The sequence below is a fragment of the Cyprinodon tularosa genome, unplaced genomic scaffold (genome assembly GCF_016077235.1).
Source record: "Cyprinodon tularosa strain WSP-4 unplaced genomic scaffold, ASM1607723v1 ctg12, whole genome shotgun sequence".
Classification (NCBI taxonomy): domain Eukaryota; kingdom Metazoa; phylum Chordata; class Actinopteri; order Cyprinodontiformes; family Cyprinodontidae; genus Cyprinodon; species Cyprinodon tularosa.
Genome location: NW_024038003.1, coordinates 3,962,178 through 3,990,003, shown reverse-complemented (window position 1 = coordinate 3,990,003; position 27,826 = coordinate 3,962,178). Strand labels below are relative to the sequence as shown.

The 27,826-nt window shown below is 37.1% G+C and overlaps 1 protein-coding gene across 1 annotated transcript in view; it reads left to right on the top strand.

Moving 5' to 3' along the window:
• map4l (microtubule associated protein 4 like) overlaps positions 1-27,826 on the top strand; it is a 105,229-nt gene that overhangs the window by 11,314 nt on the left and 66,089 nt on the right. Inside the window, exons 2-5 of the mRNA XM_038271748.1 lie at positions 5,185-5,372; positions 22,703-22,789; positions 25,633-25,710; positions 27,400-27,639. Coding sequence (XP_038127676.1) covers positions 5,195-5,372; positions 22,703-22,789; positions 25,633-25,710; positions 27,400-27,639 — 583 coding nt within the window. The 5' untranslated portion in view covers positions 5,185-5,194. The remainder of the gene's footprint in view (positions 1-5,184; positions 5,373-22,702; positions 22,790-25,632; positions 25,711-27,399; positions 27,640-27,826) is intronic.

Genomic DNA, 27,826 nt, shown 5'->3' with positions numbered 1-27,826 from the left:
GAATCAATTTTTCTGTCTCTATCACCCAGAATACAATGTGATTCTGGATCAGAGTTTGTTGGAATTAGTGCAAATCTTATTGGATGTATTTTATATTAGTATCGGTATTGTTATCTGTTATCTATAGCGGTGTTTATCAACTCTGCTCATCAAGGCACACTGTCCTGCTTTCTTTATATGTTTATTTGCTTCAACACACCTGATTCCATTGACTGCAGCTCAGCAAAGCCTCATATTCTGCCATGAATTGATATCAGGTGTGTTAAAACTCTGAAACATATAAAACATGCAGGGCAGTGTGCCTTGAGGACCAGGGTTGGAAAAACAATTTTTATGAATATCATTTTATTGCTCACTCTTATATCAAACATTCAAGAATATGTCCCAACTAACACCTCATTGGGTTAACTGACACCTGTTGACCAGCAGCTGTACAGATGTTGGCACTCGCCTCCTTCCAAAGGGTTCGAATTAAATCAGAATCCCACAAACAGCAAAACATTGTGCCGACATGAGCTTAATATTTCATACATTCTGGAGATGTTCCTTGCTTATGCTTATTATAAGGTGGGACATTATGCAAAGTATTGTAGTGCATATCTTAAAATTAGTTTCAAACAGTGATACAGATGGTACAGTCAGATTTTTTTCCATAACTAACTATCCATCTCACATTAGTGTAATGTTTCCCAAGATCCATCCATCCATCCATTCCATTTTCTTCCCCATATCCGGGGCCAGGTCACGGAGGCAGCAGTCTAAGCAAAGATGCCCAGACTTCCCAGTCCACACACACTTCCTCCAGCTGCTCTGGGGGAAGCCCGAGGCGACACCATGCCAGCTCAGAGAAATAGTCCCTCCGGCGTGTCCTTGGCCTTCCACAAGGCCTCCTCCCAATGCGACAATCCTGGAACACCTCCCGAGGGAGGCGACCAGGAGGCACCCCGAAACAGATGCCCGAGCCACCTAAGCTGGCCCCTTTCAACATGGAGGAGCAACGACTCTACTCCTAACTCCTCCTGGGTAACAGAACTCCTCACCTGATCTCGAAGGCTGCGCCCTGCAACCCTGCGAAGGAAACTCATTTCAGCCGCTTGTATTCGCGATCTTGTCCTTTTGGTCATTACCCACATCTCATGGGGTAGATCTATCGGTAAATCAAGACCTTTGCCCCCGACTCAGATCCCTCTTCACAACGACAGTCCGATACCGCTACCGCATTACTGCCGACAGTGCACCGATCCGTCTGTCTATCTCACGCTCCATCCGTCCCTCACTTGTGAACAAGACCCAGAGTCTTGATAACTTCCAAGTACAATTTAGATATAAACTGTTTAAGGTGCTTATTTTTAAAAGGTAGGGTCTCCTGCTGAAGATCCATCTCTTGTTTTTAAAGTCAAATAATTAAAATGTACTCTTCTTAAGCAAGTCAAAAAAACTTCTTGTCTTATCGCCACCGCCTAGCTGACCTTTTCACTTTGAACAAAGCAAGCTTACGTGTGGGCACTGGCACTACGGCAGTGACAGACAGAACCTTCCATCACACACTTGAGATGTTTGATTTCTTTTGTTCTGTTCTTATCATCAACAGTTTATTATTCAGTGAGAATATAACATTGTGTTGGAAACAGTGCTGAAACAATTAAAACAAAATGAAACAACATGGCGTTAGCTGACAGAGCGACCCACTTAGAGCAGTAATTACATAAAATTTCAATTTGCACGACTTTTTGTCTGTCGATATGCTCTATCCAGAACTCTTCAAGTGGAAAAGTTTTAGTTTAATTTGATTTACTTTTGTTAAAAATCCTCCTTAAGAAACCTTTGGCTGCCTGATTGTTTATTGATTAATCAAAAAACTAATCGACAGATTAGTCGATTTTTAAAGTAATGGTTAGTTGCAGCCCTAGTTGGAAACATGTTAGTAAATATTCTAATACTAAATAATTGTTACAACCACTGAATCGGGATACAGTTAGAAAACATTCTTTAAGTACATTTTTATTTACATCATGTGTTTATTTAAGGTGGTCCCTGGATTGAAGCTAAATCTGTTTTTGGGACCATATTGGGACCCTGATCTAACCTGTTTGTGCTCTATGAATGGAGAAGATGCCTAGCTGCATTTTTAGCCACAAACAAGCCTCTTGATTTCAGGAACAGTTAGTTCCCCTGGGACATTGACCTCTCTATTCATTCCTGTTACATCATTAGTGCGGCGTTTGGTATTGTAGTTTTCACTGATCTGCACTGCCCTGTGACTCTGCTGCAAGGCTGCACAAAATCCTACTGAGGAGTTGGAATTGTTGGGTTTGTTCTTCCGTTGGACAATAATTTCTTACACTTTATAAATGCAACAGCTAACCACTTTAAAAGTTACCTTTTTTATATCAGGAATGGTTATCTTACTTTACTAGTGCAGTCAGCAGCTTCTCCTTCTGTTTTCCATATTGTTGTATAAACTGTAACAAAAAAAACAACTATTTTCACTTGTGTAAACGTGATAAACTAAGTGTAGGGACCATCATTTACGTTACTTAATTAAACCAATGTAATTTTAATGTTTAACACAACTGAATGAGTCTGCCTGTACTTATACCTTTAAGTTTTAGTTATTTCAGCAGGTGAAACTAACTTTAGAGCTTTAGTTGTGAAATGCAGCGTTAGAGTTAGAGGGTCAGTTTATTTTAATAGTCACTTTTTACAATATAAACTTCTGCTTAAGAGATACTGCCATTTGAAATAACATTCTGTAGTTTGTCAGACTAAAGGGCTGTACTCCCTTATTTTCTTTTCACTCTTTCCACCGCTGACTTCCAGAAAAATACAGACTTCTATGTTTTGGTGAATGGTTGGTAGTTTTGTGTATGTCTCTGTTTTCCTAGGATGTATCTCACCAATGACAACCTGATGAGGATAAGACAATAGACAATGGATGAATAGATCTTCCCTAAATTACATTTAACTGTACTATATTAATATCAGCAGATAAACCAGAAATGTATTAGGATGGTTAAACCTTAAGACTATTGCTAAATTTTATTTCTTGATTTTCTTTATCACTATTTTTATAAAAATGTTTTAGGTATGTCTGTTTAGTAAATAAAAAAAATCAGCAGTATTGTTGAATCATTGTTTTACTTTAAGAATTCTTGTTTCTGATTGGTTGAAAGTTAGGTGGTTATGGAAACTAAGATTTTGTTTGAGGAAAATATCAAATCTTAATCTTAGATGACTGAACATGTTATCTAATGAAACCTTTCCACTGAAGCAATAAATAATGCAGTGAAGAGAGCAACAGATGTCAGGAGGCATCAGTTAGGATCGGTTCATTGTTACATTAGAATAGTTATGGAGTAAATTCGTAATGTAACTCATTTTATTACAGACCCATTGAATGAAACTACAAAAAAGAAAAATGCTGTGATAGACAGAAGGAAAGGAAGAAAGTATGGTTAAAACATTTAAATCGAATGTGAGAGCAGAAGATGTGCAAGGTGCCCGCTGTGTATACCTCTATCTGTGAAACAATGGCCAACAGTCCTTCCCAAGGCCTGCTAACAGTCCACTGTATGTCTTCAAGCTGGCTGCTGGCCATGTCGTTTGTGTGCGTTACATTTGCAAGACAATGACAGCTTGTTTGCCTGCAGTGCAGATGGAGGGGTAAACAGAAGCAGAGGACAGAAAGAGAAGGGGTTCATCCAGTTGATGTGTCAGGATACGGCGTTTCTGGTTGTCCGAAGTCACCAGAAAACTTGCAACTTAATCCACTGGTTCGGTAGTTATCAGAGGTGTCAAAATTATTTATGTTTATTATTAAAGTAGAAGTATAACTCCTACTACTTAAAGAGTATCATCTTAAGCTTTTTAATCAAGTAAAAGCGTTAAAACTTAACTTTACATCATCTTGAAAAACTTTGAGCTTAACTGAAACAAAACTAGCAAGTTCATTTTTAAAATGGAAGTAGTAGAAAGTAGAGATAAATGCAAAAATAAAAATTAACTATTAGAAGTAAAAGGTTGTCTAAAAATATTTACTCCAGTAAAGTATAGATAGGTTAAAATGTTGGTTAAGTAAAGTAACGAAGTATATATACTTTGTTAGTTGATACCTCTTGTAGTGATCAATCACGTCGTGCAAAGCATCTAGCAGGGCTTGTATGCAGAGGTGGGAACCCAAAAAGTGTACCCAATTAAGAGTAGCAAAACTTCACTGTGTTTTTACTTCTGTTAAAGTATCAATTAGAAACTTAAAAAAATGACTCAAGAGTAAAAAAATATTTTGTAAAAAGGCTACCTATATATACAGAGTGACTGGTTTACTTAATTATCATAACAACAAATTTTGTAAAGGTATATGAAAATTCAGATTTTTTTAATGAACAACATGATATATATATATATATATATATATATATATATATATATATATATATATATATATATATATATATATATATATATATATATATATATATATATATATATATATAATTTACGGTTATTACACAACAACAATGTCAGGTGGAGAACGCGCTTCTCAAAATAAACTTAATATATTCTTTATTATTAGACTAGGCTGAGTTCCTTCCATTAACCACATTTTGTTTACTGTTTGCTGTATTTTCACCTGACCTCCAAATAAAATAGTAGGATCAGTAGATAGAAAAAAATATTTAACCAGTCAAGCTTGAGTAAAAAAAAAAAAGATGTCTCAAAACCATAAACTGAGGTGTGTGTCTCTCTGGTGTGCTTTTTTGTGTTTTTTTTTTTTTTTAACACACTTGTTCTTTTTATTAGGGCTGAAACAATTAATCTGATCAATTCTGATTAGTTGATTGTTGAAATAATTGTCAGCTAATTCAGTAATCGATTAATCAATAACTGGAGTATAGAGACTCTAAAATGTGCCTTTAGCTCACAGAGCGACCCACTTACACCAGTAATTATATCAAAATAAAAAAAAAACGAAAAAGATTTTGCATTTAAGAAAAAAAAGCTTTTTTTGTCCGTCACCATGCTCTATCCAGAACTCCTCAATTGGAAAAAGTTTTAGTTTCATTGGGATTAATTTAGTAAAAAGTCATCTTTAAGGAACCTTTTGTTTTCATATTCCAATCTACAGTAGTAGGAGGATGGAGTAGATGACAAAATAAATAAAGTCTTTAATTTTTTTCTCTCCAGTTTTAGGAGCATGGACCTGAGTCTGAGAGATGCTCTTGGTGGAGGCGGAGGCGGGGCCCCGGCTGAGGCCTTGCTGAAGAGAGATTTTGTGGCTTCGCTTGAGAAGGAGAGTTATGACGACAAAGTGGGAGAAACTGTTTCTAAGACTGACTACAGACCCTTGGTGGATGGAAAGGACACCAAGAGTGGTAAGTTCCTTAAACCTGCATGTGGAGATTTGAGAATATTATGATCCTGTGCTGAGTGTGAATCTTAACTTTGAAAAGTCTCGCTTTGCTTTTTTTTTTTATTTGATCACAAATAGAATCCATCATTGGTCCCTGGGCAAATACCCAAAATAAGTGATTGTAAACAATCATGAACTATGCTGTAACGCTAAGTCATATGGTAGCTGATGCAAAAAACTGAGAGAGCTGGGTAGGCTACTACCCTTGCGCTGCAAGCTGGATGGGCGCAAGATGTAAGTTTTCCTTCTCACAACAAATCCACTAAAACGTCTGTCTCGTAACAACCAGCGAATAGGATGAATGACATGCCAGCATTCTTTTTTTGGACATGTAGCAATGACGACAGTCAGAAGGGCCTTGGCGGGGCATAACAAACATGGCTACCCTGGAGGAGTCACCTGTCGACACACCAATTGACTTGGTTTTAGCTCAAACAGCAATTATATCCTGTTTAAAAAGGAGCAAAGAGAAGAACTTTCTGCATTTGTAGATGGGAAAGATGTCTGTACTTTTCTTCTGACAAGATTTGGAAAAATTCGGAAAGATTGATCAGCTTATGAAACGTCACAATTCGCTGCTACGATTGGCCGAAAGTGTACTATGAAAGGCGGGTGCCAGGTGGCACGTCACCCAATCAGCTCAAGTATTGTACCAAGCGTCTATCTTTCTCACCGACAGACTGAATGTTAGCCAGTGTTGTGCCTGAACGCATTCATTGAACGAAAGTTCATGAACTCGTTCATATTTTGGGCGAACGTGAACTGAACGTACTGTATTATTGCCTGATGAACGTTATTGTGAACTCGTTCATTCTGGTGTCTGTGAACGGCACGCTCTCTCAGTTCAACTCCGTTCAATAGGTTGCCAGATTTCTATAGAGCCCTCCAGGCAAAACCCCGGCTAAATCACACCGTAAACACGCCTTAATATGTAGCGGGGGGGAAAAACACCCAATCTGGCAACACCAGCTACCAGCCTCGTAGCCTACAGCTGCATGCGTCATCTAAACAAAATGCAGTGCGGAAGCCACAGCAGCATGGAGGCGACCGTGGATGCGAAAAAGCAGCGGTATGATCACTTAAAACAGTTTTATGACCAGGTGGTCGGTGAGGATGATGGCAACAATCTTACATTTCTCTGCAAACTTTGCCCGCCGGCTTTCAGTAAAAAAATCAGCACTTCAGTAACATCCAAAGCAAATCTGAAATGGCATATGTACTGAAATGGAATTTCAAATGGAAAAAAAAATATTAAAATAAAAAAAACATTTGCACCTTAAAGACTACTTTCCTGTTTTTCTTTTAATAATTCCTCATATATAAGACCATTCAAGCAGCACATTTTTCCTGATGTTTTTGAGAATATACTACTGTAGGGGTGAAAGCTGCAGCTGCTACTAGTGTGAAGTGAATGGACAGCAACAAAGCATTAAAGCAACAATGGGGAAATGCTGTCCCCTCAATGCTAATGTAAACCCTGGTTGGATAAGGATTCAAAGCTGGATATGAAGATAAAATCTGACGCACAGTTTCAGTGTTACAACTGATAAAATAATTGCTGTCTGTGGTTCTACAATAGGCTATGGCTTCCATTTTTTGGAACTGTGAACTTAGTTCAAAATTTTGAATTATGAACTATGAACTGAACTAGTTCATTTTAAAATGTGTGAACTGAACTTTGAACTAGTTCACGTATAAAGAGAACTTTCCCAACACTGATGTTAGCCATCCAGGATTGATAACGTTGAACTTCACTCAGTTCTACACATATCAATCTGGCTACTGCCAGGTTTGTAGGCTACTGTTTCTGTACATTATGCTCGCGAAAACTGATATTTGGATCTAGCAGTAAGAAAGTGAGGCCATTTCATGTTTAAGACCCTGGTCACATAGCTGATGTCTTTTCTCACCACAGTACAAAGTCACCAGACGTAACAGTCACAGCTGTGGTACCGCCATCAATGACTGATGACGTGTGCAACTTAAAGTGGAAATTGAAGGTACAATTTTTGACAAATGCTAATAAATTATTCTTTAATGTATCAAAGTGTTGGGACCAAATAAAAAGCTCTCAGAGTAGGGAGAAAGCCAGGCACTGACATACCAGCGAGTTACCAAGAAAAAATAAAATCCGGTAGCTCTATGATGTCCTCAACGGTTTGTTAGGGAAACATTAGTGAATCAACAGTTTTAGGAAAAACAAGGAAGGACATTTGCTTTTGAGTGTGAATGGTTTGATAAATCTCCCATTTTTGGCTTTTATGGGTATGCACACTTTTAATAAAGATCCCAAAAACAATCTTTAAGAACTGAGACCCTCGGTCAGTTGCAGAAAACTTCCAATTATTTTGCTTACATGCAAAGCAGTATTTAAAGATGAAATTATCTCAAAAGGAGAAACGTGGTTCTAGCATTTTGCTGTGAAGATAGTTTTTTTTCTGCAGGAATTGTAAAGCAAGTCGGAAGTTATGGAGAAGAGGGAAAAAAACTAAATGCAAGGAATTGGCAGAGCAGGGGGTGGATGCAAAGAACTGAGACTAGGGTAATGTTTTATTTGCAAAAATATTTTGGCAGCACTTTATATTCTACTTTTTGTTGCCTATTACATAAAATTCCCAAACACCTTCAAATTTGTGTTTGAGAAAATGTGAAAAAATTCTAAATAAATGTTTTTTTTATATCACATCTTTTCAATAATTTATTTTTTTTCCTTAATCATCTTTGGCAAATTTTGAGAAGACAGATTTTGAGATCTGAAAAAAAAAGAAGTGAAATGCAATGTAGGAAGCTGAATCAAATATCCTTGGCACTGTGGAGATTGTTGCCATGGGAAATTTAAAATAGGAGTTAACCGTGGATGCTTAGTCTAAGATAATAGTACATTAAAGTCAAGGCTGGAGAGAATGAAAGCATTTCTCACAGGAACCAAAAAACACAGCAGAAAATCTGAAAGCCTCTTTCTACAGATCAGGATTATCAAAACTAATAGGGACTTGTTTCAGAGTAAAGAGGAAAAGGGTCATGTTCTAACAATTCTGATGGTTTTACATTAAGGTGTCACTATGACAGTTTACTGCAAACACTAATGCATACAGGTAGTAGTAACATTATGACCTACAGACAAATAATGGGTAATTTACTCTTTGGGGAATTGATTCATCTGCACTTTCACATGCAGTAAGTTGTATCAGTCAAATTTACAGAGATCAGTCATGACTATTTACAAGCCAATTAAAAATGTTATTGTTATGATTTAAGAAATGTGCTTGCATAAACTTTTTTTATATATATATATTTTAATCTACCATTCTGTGTATTTAATTACTTTATTTGACAAGTTTTTCTATTTAATGTTAAGCATTTTGTAGTTTCTTAAATTGTGGCATAATGTGGATGAGCAGTAATATCACCTGTTATGAAAGTAGTTTATGTCTGCTAAACTCATATTTTCTGAATGTATTTAGTAATGTGGTTGCATAGAGGGAATATTCAGTGATAGATGAATGATGGTCCTTATATACCCAGGCACAGCTGGTATGAGAATAATCAACAGAAACAGACACACAGGGAAATACATTTTGAAAAGCAGGATGTTTTTGTCATTTTGTGATATTGACGTGTTACAGTGACGCTGCAGGACCAACGAAAGAAAATCTTTCTAAGGATTGCATTCTTATTTTTGGCTTAAAATGATGAAAAGGCTCTGGTAATTTTAATATGTAGTATTAGTTATTTGATGTCCTTCTGAGTTAAAAACAATTATATCCTTTAGGCTCTGTTTTTTATCTTCCTGTATTTTTGATGATAGCAGAAGTTTTACCACAGGGTTGCTTTTTTTATGCCTTATTGCATAGAACTGACCTTCGTCATGTACATCATCTTTGAATGATCAATCAGAAAGGCACAGCCCAGCAGTCCAGTTCATACCAGATGTGTCTTGTATAGATTTTGGCGATTGAAGTCAGGATATACTTCGAGGTCTATATTTAGTTGCACAATACCTCCACTTTGTAAAAATCTTCTGTTTTTATATCATTTTAGAAAGGCGGTAACTTTTAAACAATGATCAGTAACAATCATTATTTGAAGCTTTTAAGACCAAATGACACAAACCCGGATGGTGTAAATATCACTGGAAATATTTACCTGATTTGTTAGATACAAGATTTTCCCTACTTTAGTTTGTTATAGATGTGTTTATTTATTTTTAAACTGAAAACAAGCAAATCTTGGCCTGAAATTAAACAGCAGATCCCTAGGAATACTGAATTCTGACTGAATTTGGGAGAAGTGGAATAATTGTAAGTCACTATTATTGATATGTGTTGGAAAGAATTTTTAGAATTGTATTTTTGATATGTTGTATTCTATGCAATTATCCTACATATGCAAAGATTTGACCAGCATTTAAAATTTGTGGACAAATGTAATTAACTTAGAATGCATTTATGCATTATTTCTTTGACCTTGCCTTACAACTTATAAAACAGCTGCTTTTCAAATGCCAGTGAACCAGAGAAGGAAAAAGATGTTTGTGATCAAAACATACACTTTTAAAGTTTATTATATTATTTTTTTTTATTTTTATTAATTTTATTTTATTTTATTTTTTTTACATCTTTCAGTGCCAGGTTGTTCTTTTACGATATTAGATGTTTTAATAAATTATTTTTTGGATCTTTACCAGAGAGGACCATAAATATGTCTTAGCTATCATAAAATTTAGTTGTTCATTGCTGTAGTAGAACCAATTAAACTCTACTCCTTTTGCTTTATTGATGTACAACTTTTAAAAGATCTTGCTTTCTTGGGAAACAGTGTTTGAGTCATTTTATTGGTACATGGACACCTGTTTGGTTAAAATTTTTGACCATCAGTACACTTAGATTAACCTTGGCACAACAAAAAATAGACAGTTAATTCATTTTGCAGCAGGACACTGTGGGCAAAGTTTTGGCTGCTGGTGTTTGTTTCTGTCATACTAGGATGGACCCGCCATTGTTGAGGCATGATGATACATTGCAGCTTTATATGCTTTTGTGTTGCTTTTACTGTACATGTAAAAAAAGGGCAGGAGGAACTTTCCCCAATGACAGGTCAGCTCTGGTGTGCATGTTTTATGACACACTGCAGTAACATGTGACTGCAGTACAGTGGAGCATCAGGAAAGGAGGCATTTCTGGTGAGGTCATCTCATGCATGCAAACACACACACCTCAACTGTCACTGTAATTATAGAGTGTGTGTGTGTAGTTGTGTTTGCTGACTTTAGCATATATACTAAAGTAAAGATGATGTAAGTGAAGAAGTGAAGCTTTTCAGCACTGCTGTAGCAGACAGGCTTGATGTAAGCTTCAGATTATGACATTTAAAATAGAAGTGACTTTTTATGTCTAAGTTTGCATAGCTTTTGGTTTCTACATTGAGTCTCAGGTATGGCCTAAATTAGGGCTGGGCGATATAGAAAAAAAGCTTATCGATAAAAAAAATGCATATTGATTGATATCGATAATTATTGAAAAGATTTGAAACCATATTTTATGTGCAGCTCTGCCTGGACATTTTATGATATTGCTAAATGATTTAATTTTAATAAAGAACACAAACACAGACTTCCAATTAAATCTTTATTTAACCAACTTTTTTAACCATAACAGAATTGTTTTAAAGAAAAATAACTTAAAAGACCTGAGTTATGTTATTAAATACTGACAAAGAATAAACTAAAGTGACCAGAAAAGTGACCAAAATGAATATAACAAATAAATACCCCCCCCCCCCCAGCTCACACAGCTCGTACTCCTGCGGGTGTGAGTGGCTGAGATGATAAAAAAAAAAGTTGGTTGTGTTATCAGACTTGGTTTTCACTGGTTCCCTACACATTTTACAGATGACTGTGGTTTGTTTTTTGTCCGACTTGCCATGACCGAAATACTGCCAAACTGGCGAACTACAAAAAACCTTCTTTGGAACAATTTCCTCCGCCTCTCCTTGCTGCGACATCTTCATGTGCTCTGTGTTGTGGTTTGAGAGGGCGGCGCTTTGTGACGGCGTGCCTGGGTCCGCGATTGTGATTGGTTGGGAGGAAGTAGTGACTAGCATAAACCTACATGATAGGCTACAATGAGAAGGAAGGAAAACAACGTTTCTTTATCGAAGTTTTATCGACTCTCTTTTTTTCCATTGCGCCACACGTCTATCGATCGATATATATCGTTATTGAATTATCGCCCAGCCCTAGCCTAAATTATAGGTAAATGAGAAAGTCCGTTTAAATTTGGTAGAAAAAGAAGCTTATGTTTTATTTTCTCATGTAATGAGAGAATCAAATAAAGAATAAAGAGTATCAAATATGTACCAGAGGTGAGTTTGGATTACCCTCTTTTTTTCACACTTAATGCTAGTAATTTTATAGTTTTTTTGTGTTTAGAAGAAATAAGCCCAAGGTTTAACTTCCCAGATAATGCCTGTGTAAATTCTCAGTCACGCTGGTCATGGCAACCCCAAAATAGGCTTAATTTAGAAAGTAACCAAAGTAACCAAAGATTTTTGCTCCGTTTTTTAAAGATATTTCAACACCTAATAAAGATTCTGTTACTTCTGTTGGCTCACACCAAAATAATTTCTGGTTGGAGTGCTGATATACTTAAGCAAAATGGAGGTCCATCCTCCTCATCACAGTCTCCTCATTGCTTGGGAAAATACAAGAAAAATCATATTAAAAAAGTTCTAAAAAACTTTCAGTTATGGTTGATTTAAAAAAAAAAAAAAACTGAGTTGTTTTGGCTGAAGGTATACTACATTTCCGATGAGGAACAGCTCATGTTTCCAGTGGCAAGTGAAAGATGAATAATGATGAGGTAATGAATCTAATTTTGGCAAAACATTGTCATATGACAAGGTTGAAAATAAGAAATGTTTACCTTTGGTTTTGTACCCTATTCCTTCACAGCCGCTGCCCCCCACCTGACTCATCAGCGACTTATGTGCTAGCGAGTTTAGAGCCTAGCAACAGATAAAAATAATGTTATTTTTGATAATTTCACAGTAAACACAGGTATAAATCCCAGCAGGAAGGTGCTGCATTGCTTGTCATATCAACCCTTCACAGTTTGCACAAATATATACAGTCTCTCATGATAACTTAGTTGCATTGACTTCCCTGTTTATAACGAATGGGGAAAGGTGAAAGTCATGTATGCCAGAAAGTAGTCTCCACATTTGTAGTTGTTTTGTGTGGCAGGGTTACTACCACCCTCCTCAAAGTTGAGAGATGAGAGATAAAGTGGTCGATCCAAGCATTTTTAGGAACAATGCAAACTAACATTATACGGCATAGAAGAAGCCTTTTTTCATCACTGTTGTAGAAGCACAGGCGAATGACGCAAGAATGCACCCATATAAAAACTGACTCATTTACCCCATCCAAAAGTAACACAATACTCATACATTGCACTGACACATTCTTTTGTGCAGTACACTCACTTTCCACGGAGGAAGCATGACTTGGCCTGAATGTGAAGACATTTAAGAATGAGCTGTGTGTCTGTATATACAGTAGTTTGTCCATTGAAGGCCATAAACACAAAATGTGATGGTCATTTTGATATTTTTTTCACTTATTTAAGTTTTGGAGTAACTCACCTGTATAACTTGAAACATTAAGTAAAGCTAAATAAAAAAAATGTTTATAAGGACGTTTTAATAATCTCTGTGGACCATATTGTACTTAACCAAGTCTGGAAGTTAAACGCCTTCACCTCACTACATTTAGCCCATTGCTAATGTGCTAAGATGAAAACAGTAAATTAGAGTGTCATAAAATCTTGAAAACCTCGGTGCTTAATAGCTCAGAAGGAAGCAGTGCTCTCAGAGGTCTTAGTGTTACGTCTGTCTAGCAGTCAAGGTAACTCGATTGGCTTCATTAATTCAAAGGCCATGGGATCTCACAGCGATTACAGAGCATCTGGAATGGGCTGTTATAGCGTTAGTGGCTGTCTGGAAACTGTCTACACCTAGAGGAAACAATAATTTATCTCAAGATCTAAGTGTTCTTGTTTCATGCTGTCAAAGATGATCTCCTTCTATAAATGTCCAGCAATAGTAGCCTGGAATTTGGTTTGTTATCCACATTCAGGCCCTATTTAGTTAGAGGGAGTCTCAAACTAACTATCTAGATGAGAGTCTAGATAGTCTGATCAGACTTCAAATCTGTGTTTCTCTAATGCATATCAAAAAAACAGTTTCTTTTTTGTAAGAAGCCCATTTTGTGCATTTATGTACAATTCTCAGCTGTTTCCTACAAGTAGCAATTGCTTATTTTACCTTGATCAAAATGTATTATATTGGATTCCATATATGATTAAGGTAATTTCTGTTGTCTTATTTAGCAAATGGAAAATTTGGTCTTAAGGGTAAAAACATCTGCCTTTTTTTGTTGTTAGACTGCATAGAATCTATATGCTACCAGGAGTCCATCTCACAAAACAGGTTTAACCAACTTAGACTCCATCCTCAACTCTAATTTGATGTAGGCTAAGGCTGGAAACTAATAAAAGCTACTGTGAGTTAGTTTAATCAACTCTCATTAGGTCCAATCAGAGTTGAACACATGCTTAACAACTATGAAAAGCAATTATCATTGGAGCCCTGATTCAACCAGTCACCATCACGACAGACAACAGGAAGTGTCTTTTTCACTCCACTGGAACTAGAGATTTTAATGCAGAAATTTAAATAAATTGGCGAAAGTGTTTAAAAGACAGAGCGAAACCACTACAGGTGCAAAGAAAAGGAATATGGCAAAGGAGACATTTTCTGTTCGAGTTAATGTTTAGGTTTATGAAGTTGACTATGGCAGGCTGTTTAAGGTTAATAAAAGCACTCTCCTCTCTGTTGATCCATTTGCAGATCATTAAAGTAAGATTCTTTCTGGCCAAAATCACACTCCTAGTCTGAACTATCATAACAGATTTTCTAAATTACATTTTTTGCAGCAGAATCTAAATTTCAGGAAGTAAAAAAAAAACTAAATTGTACTGATTAGAATTAAAGGCACACTATGCAACATTTTTCAGTTAATTAATGTGTTCCATAACGTTTTGGATGATTAAATGAGTCATTTCAGGTTGAACAAAGGTATTCTCGGCCGTCCTGGTGGTCTGTGGGGGAAAAACCGCACTTGCAATTGCAGGAGCACCGACCCGCACCCACAGGCTCAGAAGTCTCACGAGAGTCGGTCTTGCCTTACGGCAAGAACTGCTACATGCCCCCAGTTAAAAGCATGCTGGTTGCTAGCACAGTGGCGATCTTTGTGCAGCGCTGCTTTCACACCAGACACAGCAAAAGCAGCAAAATCACGTCTACTGCTTCATTTTTACTGCTTGTACCCGTTCTGACGCGCGGCTGAAGCAGCTTTGCTGCTCTGGCTGCGGTGCAAAAGTGTGTCTGACGCGCGTTGGGCGGAGCTTCACTATCCTTTCTCTGCCTTGCAGCTATATTTGCTGTGATCAGTGGGAATAAAGTAGTTTTAATATGTTTTTAAGTGAGAAAATACACCTGAAAACTTCATCAGTGTAGTCAGTTCCTCCAGATTACAATCCTGCCTTCCAATATTTTTTCTGTCGGAGCCGCTCAGACCCCCACATAGCAGCGGTGCGCCGACAGTTGGAATCCCTATATCAGCAGCCTCTGGCTGGGTCGCCTCCTTGCGGTTCACGGCGGCAGCTGGTAGGTGTTTTTCATCTAAATAATCCAAACTGCAGGGAGCAGGATAATAAAAGCGAACATATTCTGCCGGCAGATTTCTGCATTTTAAGTTAATTTAGGCGTCAATAAACAGTTTAAGAAGAGTGATAATAGCGCTCTGATCATCAGCGCTGTGTCTCTCTCCCTGCCAGCTCCCAGATCAGCTTCTCTGATTGGTTGAGGCGGCGCGTCGAGCAGCAAAAATAAAATTTTTCCATCTCGAGCAGCAGCGCGTTTGCGGCGCGTCACACGCGTCAGATGCTTAAACGCGCCCGACGCGCTGCTTCAGCTGCTCAGACGCGCTGCGCCTGCTGCTCAAAACGCGCCGCGGGACCTTTTGCTGCGCCTTGACGCGCGTCAACCATTGACTTTGCATGTAAACTCGCTGCTTCTGTCGCGCCGGCTGCGTTCGCCTGTCTGCTAAGCTCGAAACAACCGCGCCTGGCTTGACGGAGAAACCAGGAGAACAGCTGAGCATATTTACGACAGTGCACTTTTACTTTCGCCCTCTGGGGGGAGCCTCGCTGGAAAGTCAACACCGGTTGCATAGTGTACCTTTAAGTTTTGTATATCTAGAAATGTTTGCACATTTTAAGTGCCTTTGACATTTATCAGCTTGACTGAATATCTATTTATGATATCTGAAATAAATTAATTCATAGTCAGAATAATACAAATGATGACCAGTAACAATAGGAATATGGATATTTGAAATTAATTTCTATAAATCCAGAAAGTTTATTCTAGATGTGAAGAGTGGCATTTTGTCTGAAATGTTCATTTTGAAAAGGAAAAAAAATGATGATCAGAAATTCTTATTCAGCCAAACTATTACATATCAATACAGCTTGCCATTAGGTGAAGAGAAAGTCTAAAAACATTGCTCTAACCGGTAGGACCTGTTCATCATCTCTTGGGCTTCCTCCTCATGTTGATTCTGTCTTCCATCACAAAGTAAATACTAAGTGGCTGTTTGCAGCCGCTTCAGATTTTATCATCCTACTAAATTGCTGTTTTTTAGCATTTATCAGTCCCATAGAATGGCTTCAGATTGTCCCTCCTACCTACTAATAGGCTTACTAGGTTATTATTACTGAATGAATCCTAATATTTAATTAATCTATTTATATTTAATTGGAAAATTATTCCAGTAGTTCTTTATGTACTGTTGTGTGCCTACTATGAGGTTATCAGTGAGCTGAGGCATAAATAACCGACACAAATATTTGCTTTTGAGAGATGAAGTAAGGATTTTTAAAAAGACACTAGCTCTTCCAGGTAATCCTTCATGTTTTGCTATTTGTATGATTTGTTTTAAGTCATGCATTCTACTGTTGTAAATGTCTAAGGTGGAGCAGGAAAGTATAAAATTGAAAAAGAAAAATAGATCATTTGACTTGAATCAATTAACCTAACTGCATTACCAGCTGACAATAATAAGAACACACTTTAGAATTTTGCATTAAATGCTAACAATATTGTCTTTTGCACTAAAAACTACTGGAGTAAAATTAAGATGCTTTTATTTATGCTAAGCTCTTTTCTACAGGCAAAGGAGAAATAAGAATTTCCTGTCATTTTTAATAAAACACTAAAATGTCTCCAGAGGAATACCAGTGCATCTTTTTTTTGACAAAGACTTTCAACACTTAGATTAGATGCCTCTGCCTTCTAGCATAGACCTCCTCCACCCACAGATGTCCACTCGAATTTATGTCAGAACGTTCTTCAGATCAGTTAATAACTCTCATTTAGGTTCTTTAGATGTAATTAGTAACCACTATAATTTGTGTTATTATCAAGACAAAAGAGAAACACTGATGCAAACACCTTGTTTTCACTCTGGGGATACCGTAATTGACTGATTGACTTGACAGTGGAGGAGTTTTCTAAGGGGCCAAAGTGAATAAGAAAATTGGATCATTGGACTTGAATCCAATACACCTGACTGCATTACCAGCTGAGAATAATAAGAACACATTTTAGAATTTCAAAAATTAACTAACAGCATCATAATAATAAGGACGCTTAGGCCATTTCCCTTCCCTCTTCCTCTTTTCACCAATATCTCTTTGGTCAAATAGCTCTTGTTTGATCTAATCTGAGTAAAAAGACATGATTTCAGTTTGTAAAATCTTTCTTCAGCCTATCCTATTATACTCCATTCGGCCTTGAAGCGGTATTTGTAGCAGAAAAAATATTTTATTGGTCTTGCAGTTTAGTCCTGTGCAGAGAGCTAGAAATTCTTCTTTCAGACAACAATCCCAACTCCACTAATGCATGTATGACGGTATATGTATATATAGTCTGTCTGTCTGTCTAAATTTTGCCTCCTGCTGATCACCCTAAAACTTTTAGAATTATTTACATAATTACCTAATTGCAATGGAATTATGTAGATACCTCAACTTTTAATGAGCATAACAGTCACATTGTTTTCAAACACATTTACTGTTCTTATCTGCACATATATACATCAGGGAATTGCTGTCAGGGCGTGAACCCTGGCGATAACATTGTCATTGTCTCACCGAGGCAGGTGAACATGGTACAGCCCTGACAGCAGAGAGCAAAATCCCCTCTCCTCCTCGATGCTGGTTATCCTGAAGCTCTTAGAATTACAAGTAAATGATGCTAACACTCTGACGGCACGGTGAAAACGAGAGTCCTACGCTGTTAAGACTGTCATCAGCTTGGCTCACCAAGGCAAGTGAAGACGCTACAGCATTGGCAACATTGAGCAAGCTTCTTTTCTTTGCTCAAAGCCCAGTTGCTAAATCCATTGCTATGGAGCTTCCTCTTCAGTATCTGGTGTAATATTCAGTTGTCAAATAAATGCCTATGCCGCTTTGCTATTCTTATGCGTCCAGTGTATTTACGGCTTCAGCTGTCTCATGTTGGAGCTCAATGAGGTGAATAAGAGAGTCCCTGCAACTTCAGCTATGGAGGAGATCTCTGATTGTTGTCTCCGCCTATGTGCCTGGAGAACATTGATACCTAGATAGGCATAATCTGGAGAAACAGATCAGTAGCTCTGACCCTGGGCGTTTTTTTTTGTTATTGGAATTGTACTCGGCACCAGGACGCCTTAAGCTGGAGGTTGATGATTAACTTTGTAATCGCATCGTCTGACCTTCGGCTGCATCTCTTGGACACTTAGGTGAAGATGGGCAGGGCTGGAAGAGGAGAAAGACTCAGCAGGCTCATGTGAGTACTAAGGGTCTGCTGTTAAAGTCTGACAGAGACCTTGGTCAAGGGGCAAATTCAAGTGCCACCTCTGGGAGAGGTGGGGGATGTGGATTGTGCTCGACTTTAAGAATGTGGCTTCCTGTTTTTAGAGTTACTGAGGGCTCTTGTCTATGAGTAAGGTGAGAATGGAGCAGGAGATCAACAGATAGATTGATGTATGTTATGGTCAAGAGCGAGCTGGGCCAAAAGCTGTTGATTTACGAGTCGGTCTACATTACTGTCAGCTATGGTAATGAAATTTGGACGATGACCAAGAGAAAAAGATCTCTAATAAAACTGGTGGAAATAAACTTCCTCTGCAGGTTGGTTGGTACTTCCTTAGGGATAAGACAGGGTGAGGACCTAGAGGCCCGGGGTAAAGACGCTTCTCCTCCACATCATGGGGATTTAGCTGAGATGTCTCAGACATCTGTGTCAGATGTTCTTTCTCACGAGGTGTTGAAGGAATCTGCCAAGAGGAGGCCCAGAGGATGGTCTAGGACATGCTGGAGGAACTCTGTCTTTCTGCTGTCCCTGGAATGCCTTGGACTTCCCCTGTAGTAACAGGAGATGTCTGGAGTGACCGAAGTGTGGGAGTCTCTGCTAAGACTGCTGCCACTGCGACCTGGTGCAGAATAAGCATAAGACAACAAGTATGAGATTAGAATAAAATCTGCATTGAATGATTAAAGATTTCCACAATACATTTAGAGCATACATTATGTTTATTATTTTTTTTGCTGCAATAAAACAGCCCCACACATTTTGAATGCCATTTTCTTTATTTTTATTTGTATTCTCACAATGATCTGTAGCTGTTTAAAACATCCTGCTGCTGTCCTACAGTTGACCTCCACAGCTGCATTGATTTTGATATTTACTATTTTTGTGCCTACAAAACTATCAAAAATCATCCTATGAATGCTGAACCCATTTTCAAGATTTACAGTTGTTGTAGCCACAGTATTTTCCATCTCTTCTTTAAACTCATTGCTTCTAATTGTCTCACAAATGTCTTTGTTATTTACTTTTATTTCCTTGGTGCTTGTTTCTGTCTGCACCAGCTGGGCATAACATTTTGTTTTCAAAAGAATATGTTTGACTTTATAAGGTCTGCAGCTGGCTGGTGTCCTCAAATGACTGTCTGGGTTCAGACGGTGCCTGCACTCGTATACTGCATTGATAAATATCTAAGATGAGAGGAACGAAGAATGTCTTGCAAATTTATGTAGGTAAACTACTGTGATTCCTAGTTTTGACCCTTCAGAATCTATTGAGTTTTTTTTTCCTATAAAGTTTAACTAACATGGTAACAGCTTTAAAAAACACAAGATTTCTATCACACTGTTCCTATGGTTTAATGTTTTTTTTTAGATATACTCACAGTTTCTTATTAACCAGGGTTTATTGCTGTTTCTTTAAAGTGATGCACTGCCAGTTAGGTATTAACAATACCTTTCTCTTGCTTTTACCGGGGCCAAATATGTATACATAATGTTTATATAAAATATAAAAAGTTTCCATAAGAAAACATAAATAAACACAATTTGTATTATACAATTTTTAGTTTCAATATAGTTCTAATAATATCTCTTTTTTATTGTTGTCTTTTTTAAGTCAGTAAAACTAAAATTAAATATAGCATGACAATCTTCAGAGCTAGTTTGAGTATTTTTACAACTGAAGGGAAATACATTGTTTTAAAGTTTAAAAAACACTTTAGGTTTAAAAAAAGAAGAAGTTACATAATTTGAGTTTTAAAGTCTCAAATGAAGAAAAATTAAGTAAGTAGTAACTTATCAATGTTGCCCTTTTGACATTCCTAATAGTAAAGAGAATTAGTATAGGAAATAAGTTTTAATGCTGGTTAGTGGATCTGAATTTTTTCCCATACCTATTTGTTTAACCCAGACATTGCAATTTCAAGTCATCTTACGTGGCACATAAAAAGGAAAAAGCAGGAAATTACTTTAAGTGGGGGCCATCTTAGTTGTAAAAATAGTACTAAAAAAGAGGGAAATGGTGCAGTAAATAGTGAGAGATGAAGACTGTTGTGTGGGTTTTCTATCTAGGGTGACTCTGCAGTTTCTATGTTTCCGACATGTGTGTGTGTGTGCTTCGATCCATTCAACCTTCACTGTTGCTTGCTTTCGCTGAATTATTCAAAATGTATTCACGATAACTCTGATGTGAGTGCCAGTGCCAAAAATATGTGTCCTCATTTCTAATGATAGAAAACAGCTTAACAGCGTAAACATTTAGGTATGCACAACCAGCCTTGCTGTATCAGTCTCCATAAAAGAAATCAGGTTTTCATGAAAGACCTTCAGCCATTCTTATAAGTGATATTTCAGCACCATGGACAGATACATTAATTGTAAGACTTGCTGATAATATCTGATGTCAGTGAACATCTAATCTATCTGCACTACAGTGTTCTATGGGTGACACATATTGTTACAAGCTGCCCTGACTTCCATAAATGTTTGTTAGATCAAATGAAACTAAAACTCATTTAAGACATAAACATATTTGCATGGCCCTTTAGTTCTTAAAGGAGTTCTTAGCAAAACCCTGCACAGATGCAGTTTGCCCATAACTAAATTAGGTATTAAGCATGTATGTAAGGGGAAGTCTGTAATTTACATAAGAATAAAATATAAAACAAACAGTTTCCCATTTGGAATGAGTAGAATTGTTTGGTTTAAACAAAGATCTCTCTCTCTCTCTCTGTCTGTCTGTCTCTCTCTCTCTCTCTCTCTCTCTCTCTCTCTCTCTCTCTCTCTCTCTATTTATAAGTATATGTATAAATATACTTGGATTACCTCCCTTACCACTTAGCATTTCACTAGAGTGCATTCAAGCTGATCTGGTCCATCTGTCCTTCAGAAATATTTAAGTATATCAGTCATAACCAATACGAAAAAAACAAAACAACCTACAAAGTTGTGTTTTCATGCACAGTAAGCCGTATTTAATGATTAAAGGATATACCACTGCAGGGTATATGATTTTTGGTCCAGAACACTGATATGGATGAAGAGACAAAGCAAATACTCAATTTTCATTTTCATTTTGGAAAGTTTAAACAGCCTATTGAAGGCTGCTGACAAGGGTATCAACACCAGATATAAGACCGAGGACAAAGCTTTAACCTGTGAAGCCAAGAGGGTTTTAGAACCTATTTTCATCTGGAAGTACAGTATACAATAAAATCAATCAAGATTACCTCTATGGTTATCATCTCTTTATGCAAACTTTTGGTACTTGTTTAAAGGTAATACATAGAAGTTTTCTTTTCTTTTTTCAATTTCATGCAATATAGCAGATCTTACTATGTTCCTGTATTCCTGCATTGCGACCCCTACACTAAATATTTCTCTATTAATATTTTAAATGTGATTATTTAATTATTGTCAAGTTCTATCTTTCTTTTTAGCAGCAGTAGTAATTTAAAAGTTTTTTTGTTTTGATGATTTCAGGTAAATAACGCCACTTGTGCACAATGAGATCTTAGGTTATTACTATTAGGCTTACAGGGTTTTATAATTTGAAGAAACATTTTGTTTGTCTTTGCTTAGTAGGAAGTTCATTATGCCTTGTAATAATAAGCTCGGATAAATTTGAGATGGTGTTGTTTAGTTAAAAGCATTTTATCGAGCTGTTCTGTAGGATCTAATGGAGAGAGTTGCAAACTCTTCCCTCACCATTAAATTGTTTCATCCTCAATGTATTTTACTTTAGTCTTCACTTCCTCATTCTTAAAACAGTAGAGTAAAAGCTGTGTGTATTTTAAGTCCATGTCTGAACCTATATGTGTGTGTGTGTGTGTGTGTGTGTGTGTGTGTGTATCGATTCTCTAAGATAAATCAGCTGACAGTGTGTGTTACTAGGGGAGCCGTTGATGCTGTGTTCTTTCTCTGCGTAACCATGGCAATGTCCCCTTTAGGGAGGTGTTGTGTCTGCAAACCTCAGTGTCAAAAGATATACCATGCCCTCGCACTCGGTCTGGAGAAGGTGGTTTTAGTGAAGCTGCATCCGTCTGAGGGACAAACAGCTGACGGAGCCGAGTGGCAAATAAATTCAACAGCCGTATTAAATCCGTCTCACTCACCGAGTCAAAAGTTTTCACTTGGAGATGTGCCCTGAAGAATCAAAAGGCACTCTTAACTATTTAAATGGATTCCACCTCTGTTTATCTAATCTACATTAGTCAGTGAATGCAGAAAAACACCCGGTTGCATACAACAGAAATAAACCATTGTTATATACAAATGTGCAAAAGTTTATCTTAAATCTTTTATTTATTTTCTCTAGGTCAAGGGATGATGTCGTCTATGATGTCCTCTGTGGGACGTCAGGACCCCCAAGGACAGCCGGCCTTCAGCTCTGACTACCTATCTGGTGAGGGATGAAGGAGTGCATCAGTGACAGAGAATACAATCACTGTTCTGCTCATGCACTGGAACACAGCCAGAGAGACAAATATTAACCCAAATACATCCAAACTTTTTTTTTAAACTGCTATTAAGAGTGTGTTTTACAAAATATATTTAGAAACAGTTTGCTTTACTTCAGTTAACCAATAGCAGCTCCTTTAATCAGAAATCAGATCTACAAGGAGTTATAAAAAAACTAACCCCTCTGAGGTTTTAGGTTGGTTCTGCTGAGCATGGTGCCTGCATTAAGATCCTCCTATACTGATGTCAGCATTTATGTAATGAAGGTTTAGTCGTTGGTGATAATTATGAGAATAACTAAATAAATTTAAGTGATCTGATCAGCAACAGTTCCTCTAAATCAAGCCCAAGGTTACTGACCATAAAGATGTATTTTCTAAGATTTTAATTGATGGACAAATCATTACAAATCCAGAGCAGGTAAAATATTTAGGTGTTATATCTGAACCAAATCCGGGACCATGGTCTTAAGCCAGAAAAGGGTAGAGTGCCTTTGGGTATGTTGGGGTCTTGATCACAAATGAGGGGAAGATGGAGTGGGAGGTCGATAGGCGGATTGGTGCGGCGTCTGATGTGTAGCATGATCTCTACCGATCTGTTGTGTTGAAGAGAGCTGAGCCAAAAGGCAAAGCTCTCGATTTACCGGTCGATCTACGTTCCTGCCCTCATCTATGGTCATGAGGTTTGGGTCATGACTGAAAGAACGAGATCCTGGATACAAGCAGCTTAAACAAATTTTCTCTGCAGTGTTTCTGGGCTCTCTCTTAGAGATAGGATGAGGAGCTCAGTCATCCGGGGAGGACTCAGAGTAGAGCCGCTGCTCCTCCACATCGAGAGGAGCCAGTTGATGCGGTTCAGGATTCTGGTTAGAATGCCTCCTGGACGTCTGGTGAGGTGTTCCAGGCAGGAGACCCAGAACACGCTGAAGGGACTATGTTTCTCGGCTGGCCTTGGAGCGTCTTGGGGTTCCCCCAGAGGAGCTGGCCCAAGTTGCTGGGGAGAGGGACGTCTGGGCCTCCCTACTGAACCACATTTAGGCTTTAAAAAGCACATAAAAAAGTTATCAAACACTTTCAAATTTAATATGGGACAATACAGACACATTTGAAATTCCCTTGCAATTAAGGCCTCAGGAGGTTACCTAAATGCAATGATTGTCCCACATTATTGTACGACAAGTTGGTCACAGGCTTGTAAACCTGCTCTCAGGCCACTTGAGTTATTTGATAAAAGTTCTCTAAAGATCCATGATAAAAAAAAGCAGACGATACCATCACTCTCATATCATAGTAAAACACAAATTTCTCAGCTTTGAAAATATGATAATCCATACAAATCTGTGTCTGATGCATAATTATATCTTTGGGCTTGGAAACAACAGTATTAGCCACTAGATGAACAGTGCAAGGTGAATGCAGGATCCCTAGATGCAGAACAGCATTTGGAAACTCTTCTTTTTGTTGTGTGGCCATTTTAAGTAGAATTAAAAGCACAGTCAACAAAATTTCAGGCTCAGTTTAGAAATAAAATTGTACATCCAAAAGAAACCCCTGATACTGGGTCTGAACTAAGTGGGATGGAAACAAAAAGGTGAAAACTACAATAAAAAATGATAATTCACATGCATCTTTCCCTAATACATACACATGTGCTTGGTTTATTTATCAGTATGACCCATGATGTGCAGTTCAAGGAGCAATAAGTAAAAAAAAAGGCTGTAAGAATAAACAAAATCATTCTTGGTTGTCATCCTGGAGGGAAGTAATATTCCCTAAAAACAATTGTTTCTTTTCATCAAAAACATAGTGAAGTTTTTCTCCTTTCAAACAAAGATGTCAACTACTTCAGAGCAGTTTGTAGCCTGTTTACTTCCTGCTTCCTAGCCAATCGTATGAAAATTCCCAGAGTTACCAAAACAGAAAGCAGAATTTGCTAGCTTATATTGGCAAAAAAACCAAACAAAAAAAACCCTGAAATTTAACCGTAAATTTACATTCATATGTTTATATTACTGTTTTTATAAAAATTTTTTTTTACTATTTTTCAAGGCTGCACTTAAAAAAAAAAGAAAGAAATTGTCCAGAGAGCTGTTCTAAAATAAATTTCTTTTTGTTTTACACTTGTGTAAACAAAATGACAAATAAATCTCTCTAAGTCTAAAAAAATAGCAGCCTTCAAAACTGGAAGCCAGTAAAAGAAGCAGCTCAGAAAAAGTCTCCATTGTACCTTAGAGGCTTCAGAATCCTGTTACTGTGGCTCAATCGTCTTCTCCTCAAATGTTGAATTTAATTTTTTTTTTATATTTATGGTAAATATATATTCACACCTCCAAATATTAGCAACAAAAACCTAATTTCCAGATTTATTATTATCTATTAATATCTATAAAGAATCCTTACAATTTAGTTCAAATGCTAAAGCCATGCAAATTATAACTGCCCTTAAAGAGTTATAGATTTGATTTTGACATTATAAAATAATAGTTCTGTGTTGTAGATGATTGTAATTATTAATGTTCTATATTGTTCATGTATGTTCTTTTTTGCAATAAAAATAAAAAAACATCATGAATTTAGCTGTGCTATATCCTCTTGACTTGGCCACCTGCGTGACAGTTTTGAAAGGGTTAAAAAACAAACTAGGTGTCATTATTGCTTGTTGCTTCTTTAATCTGTGTCATTTCAAACTGTCGATCATTATTCAGTCGTTGTGTAACTGCTGCTTTTCTCTTTCACGCTCTGTCCCTGTTATGCTTTCTTCCATTTTGCTTGTCTCTGTCCCCCTCAGGTCCAGTGATGGGTGGCATGACAGGTCAATGGAGCCTGAACAAGACAAAGGACAGCAGCATGCCTGATTCATTTCTAGGTCTACTTTACTTTTTTATCTCTTGCGTAAAATTACAGCTTAACTTGACTACATAAAAAATCTATCTACCCACTAATTGTGCCTTTTTTGAAGTATTCAGACTCCTTAAACATTTTCTCATGTTAGAGCCACAAAATGTGGTCAGTTTGACACAGGATATTTGATTTTTTAACTGGGGAAGAAAAACGCTGCACAATTTAGAATGTTGTAATAAATAAAAATCAGAAAAGTGTAAAGTGAATTTGTATTGATTATTTAGAGAATGGGTTACGGTTAGGGAAGGTAGGTTACTGCTTAATTGTGCATTGAGAAATCGCTGCAGCTCTATCTCTAAATATATAAATAGTGTAAAGGATGGACTGGAAGATAAATCTCTACCTTAAGCTTTCAGGATTTCCCCATGTTTAGTTCCATCCATCTTCCCAACAACTCTGAGCTGCCTCCCTTTTTAAACTGAAGAAAAACTCCCTTCAGGATAATTCAGTCACTGCCAAGTTTCATTAGGAGTTTTTGAGGCTTTCTTAAAGCAGTAGTTTTCTTTCTACTCATAGACGTTCTGTCTGCAGTCTTGCACTAAAAGCCCTTTTTTTTCATTTATCAATTTAGCATTATTCTGCATTGGTCTGTTTCATTTAAACCCAATAAAATGTATTGCAGTTTATTTTTGTATCTTAACATTATGTGGAAAAGTTTGAGTATAAAAGTTTTTGCACGGCATTGTATGTTACAGATTTTAGGCTTAGCCTAGCTTATTCCAAATTTTAGGACATTTAAGGTAGGATTGAGATATTTTACCAATGGAACAACCTGGGAGGTAAATATGTTGTTGAAAGCTGCTGCTTTGTTTACATTTCTTTTCTCTCTATTGCTTCAGTCTCAATGACCCATCATATGTATGTGGGTCACTGCCTTGCAAGCTTTTTCTTTATCTTAGAAATGTGCTGCTCCTCATTCGTTCACTGTTTCTTCCATTGCTTTCTCTCTTTTCTTTCTGTCACATTTATCTTCAATTATAATTTACAGCAGATGTCCACTGTTCCTAATAATTTATTAAATAAAATAGATTTACATGAAAGGAAAGATTTACAGTGTATAAGCATAAATAATTTCTTATCATTAATGTATTTTTTTTTGGTTTTGAAAACAATTTTTGTGTGTTAAGATTCACTTTTGTATATGTAAATCAACTGTTTAGAAACGAAAAGCAAAAGACACATAAAAACAGGTCAGAAATTTAACCTCACCTCAAGACCCAGTGAACCTATCCAATGGGTGAGGGGGCACATCATGACTTAGAATAGAATAGAAAATCCCTTTATTGTCCCACAATGGGGAAATTCTGGTGTTTACAGCAGCAAAAAGATTATAAAAAAGAAAACTTAGCCTCTGAGAGGAATATAACGCAATTAGATACCAAAGAGGATTTAAATGACTGACTCCAGAGCATACCTCTAGTCTGTGGCTACGTTTGATATGTTTAACATTCGTAATAATTGGTGATTATCGGTTTTCCAGCAATGTTGTTTAAGATTTTTCCATAAGGTTATGAATTATGGCCTCTTCTTACTTTTTTTAATCCACACTGTAAATAAACTACCAAAAAGGAAAGTGCCTGCACTTATCTTTCATCACAACTCTCTTTGTTTGTCTACTGATAATATTTATTTCTGTGCTGTATTTCCTCCTTAGGTTTCTCTCAGACTGGGATGGGTGGAACCATGGGGTCCGCCCTGCCACCATTCCAGTCCACAATGACCTCTGGTCTTGGACACACTGGGATGAGCCCAGCTATGGACACCCAGAAGAGCTCAGGCCTGTTTGGTGTGGAGAACAAAACCACCAGTAACATGAGTGGAAGCAATACTTTTAAAACCAGCGATCCATTTTCATCAGGTGGCCCAGGAATCCCCTCAATGGATCACTCTACAGGTATCAGAACATTGCATTCAGGATTGAATGGTGATGCTTTAGAAGAAGAGTTATTATATGCATATCTAAATATGATAGAGACATGAAATACAGAGCCTTACAAAGATATACACACTCCTTTAAAATGTTGACTTGTCACATCCACAAACCTTAATGTATTTACTGGGAATATGTTAGGTTCTTTTGG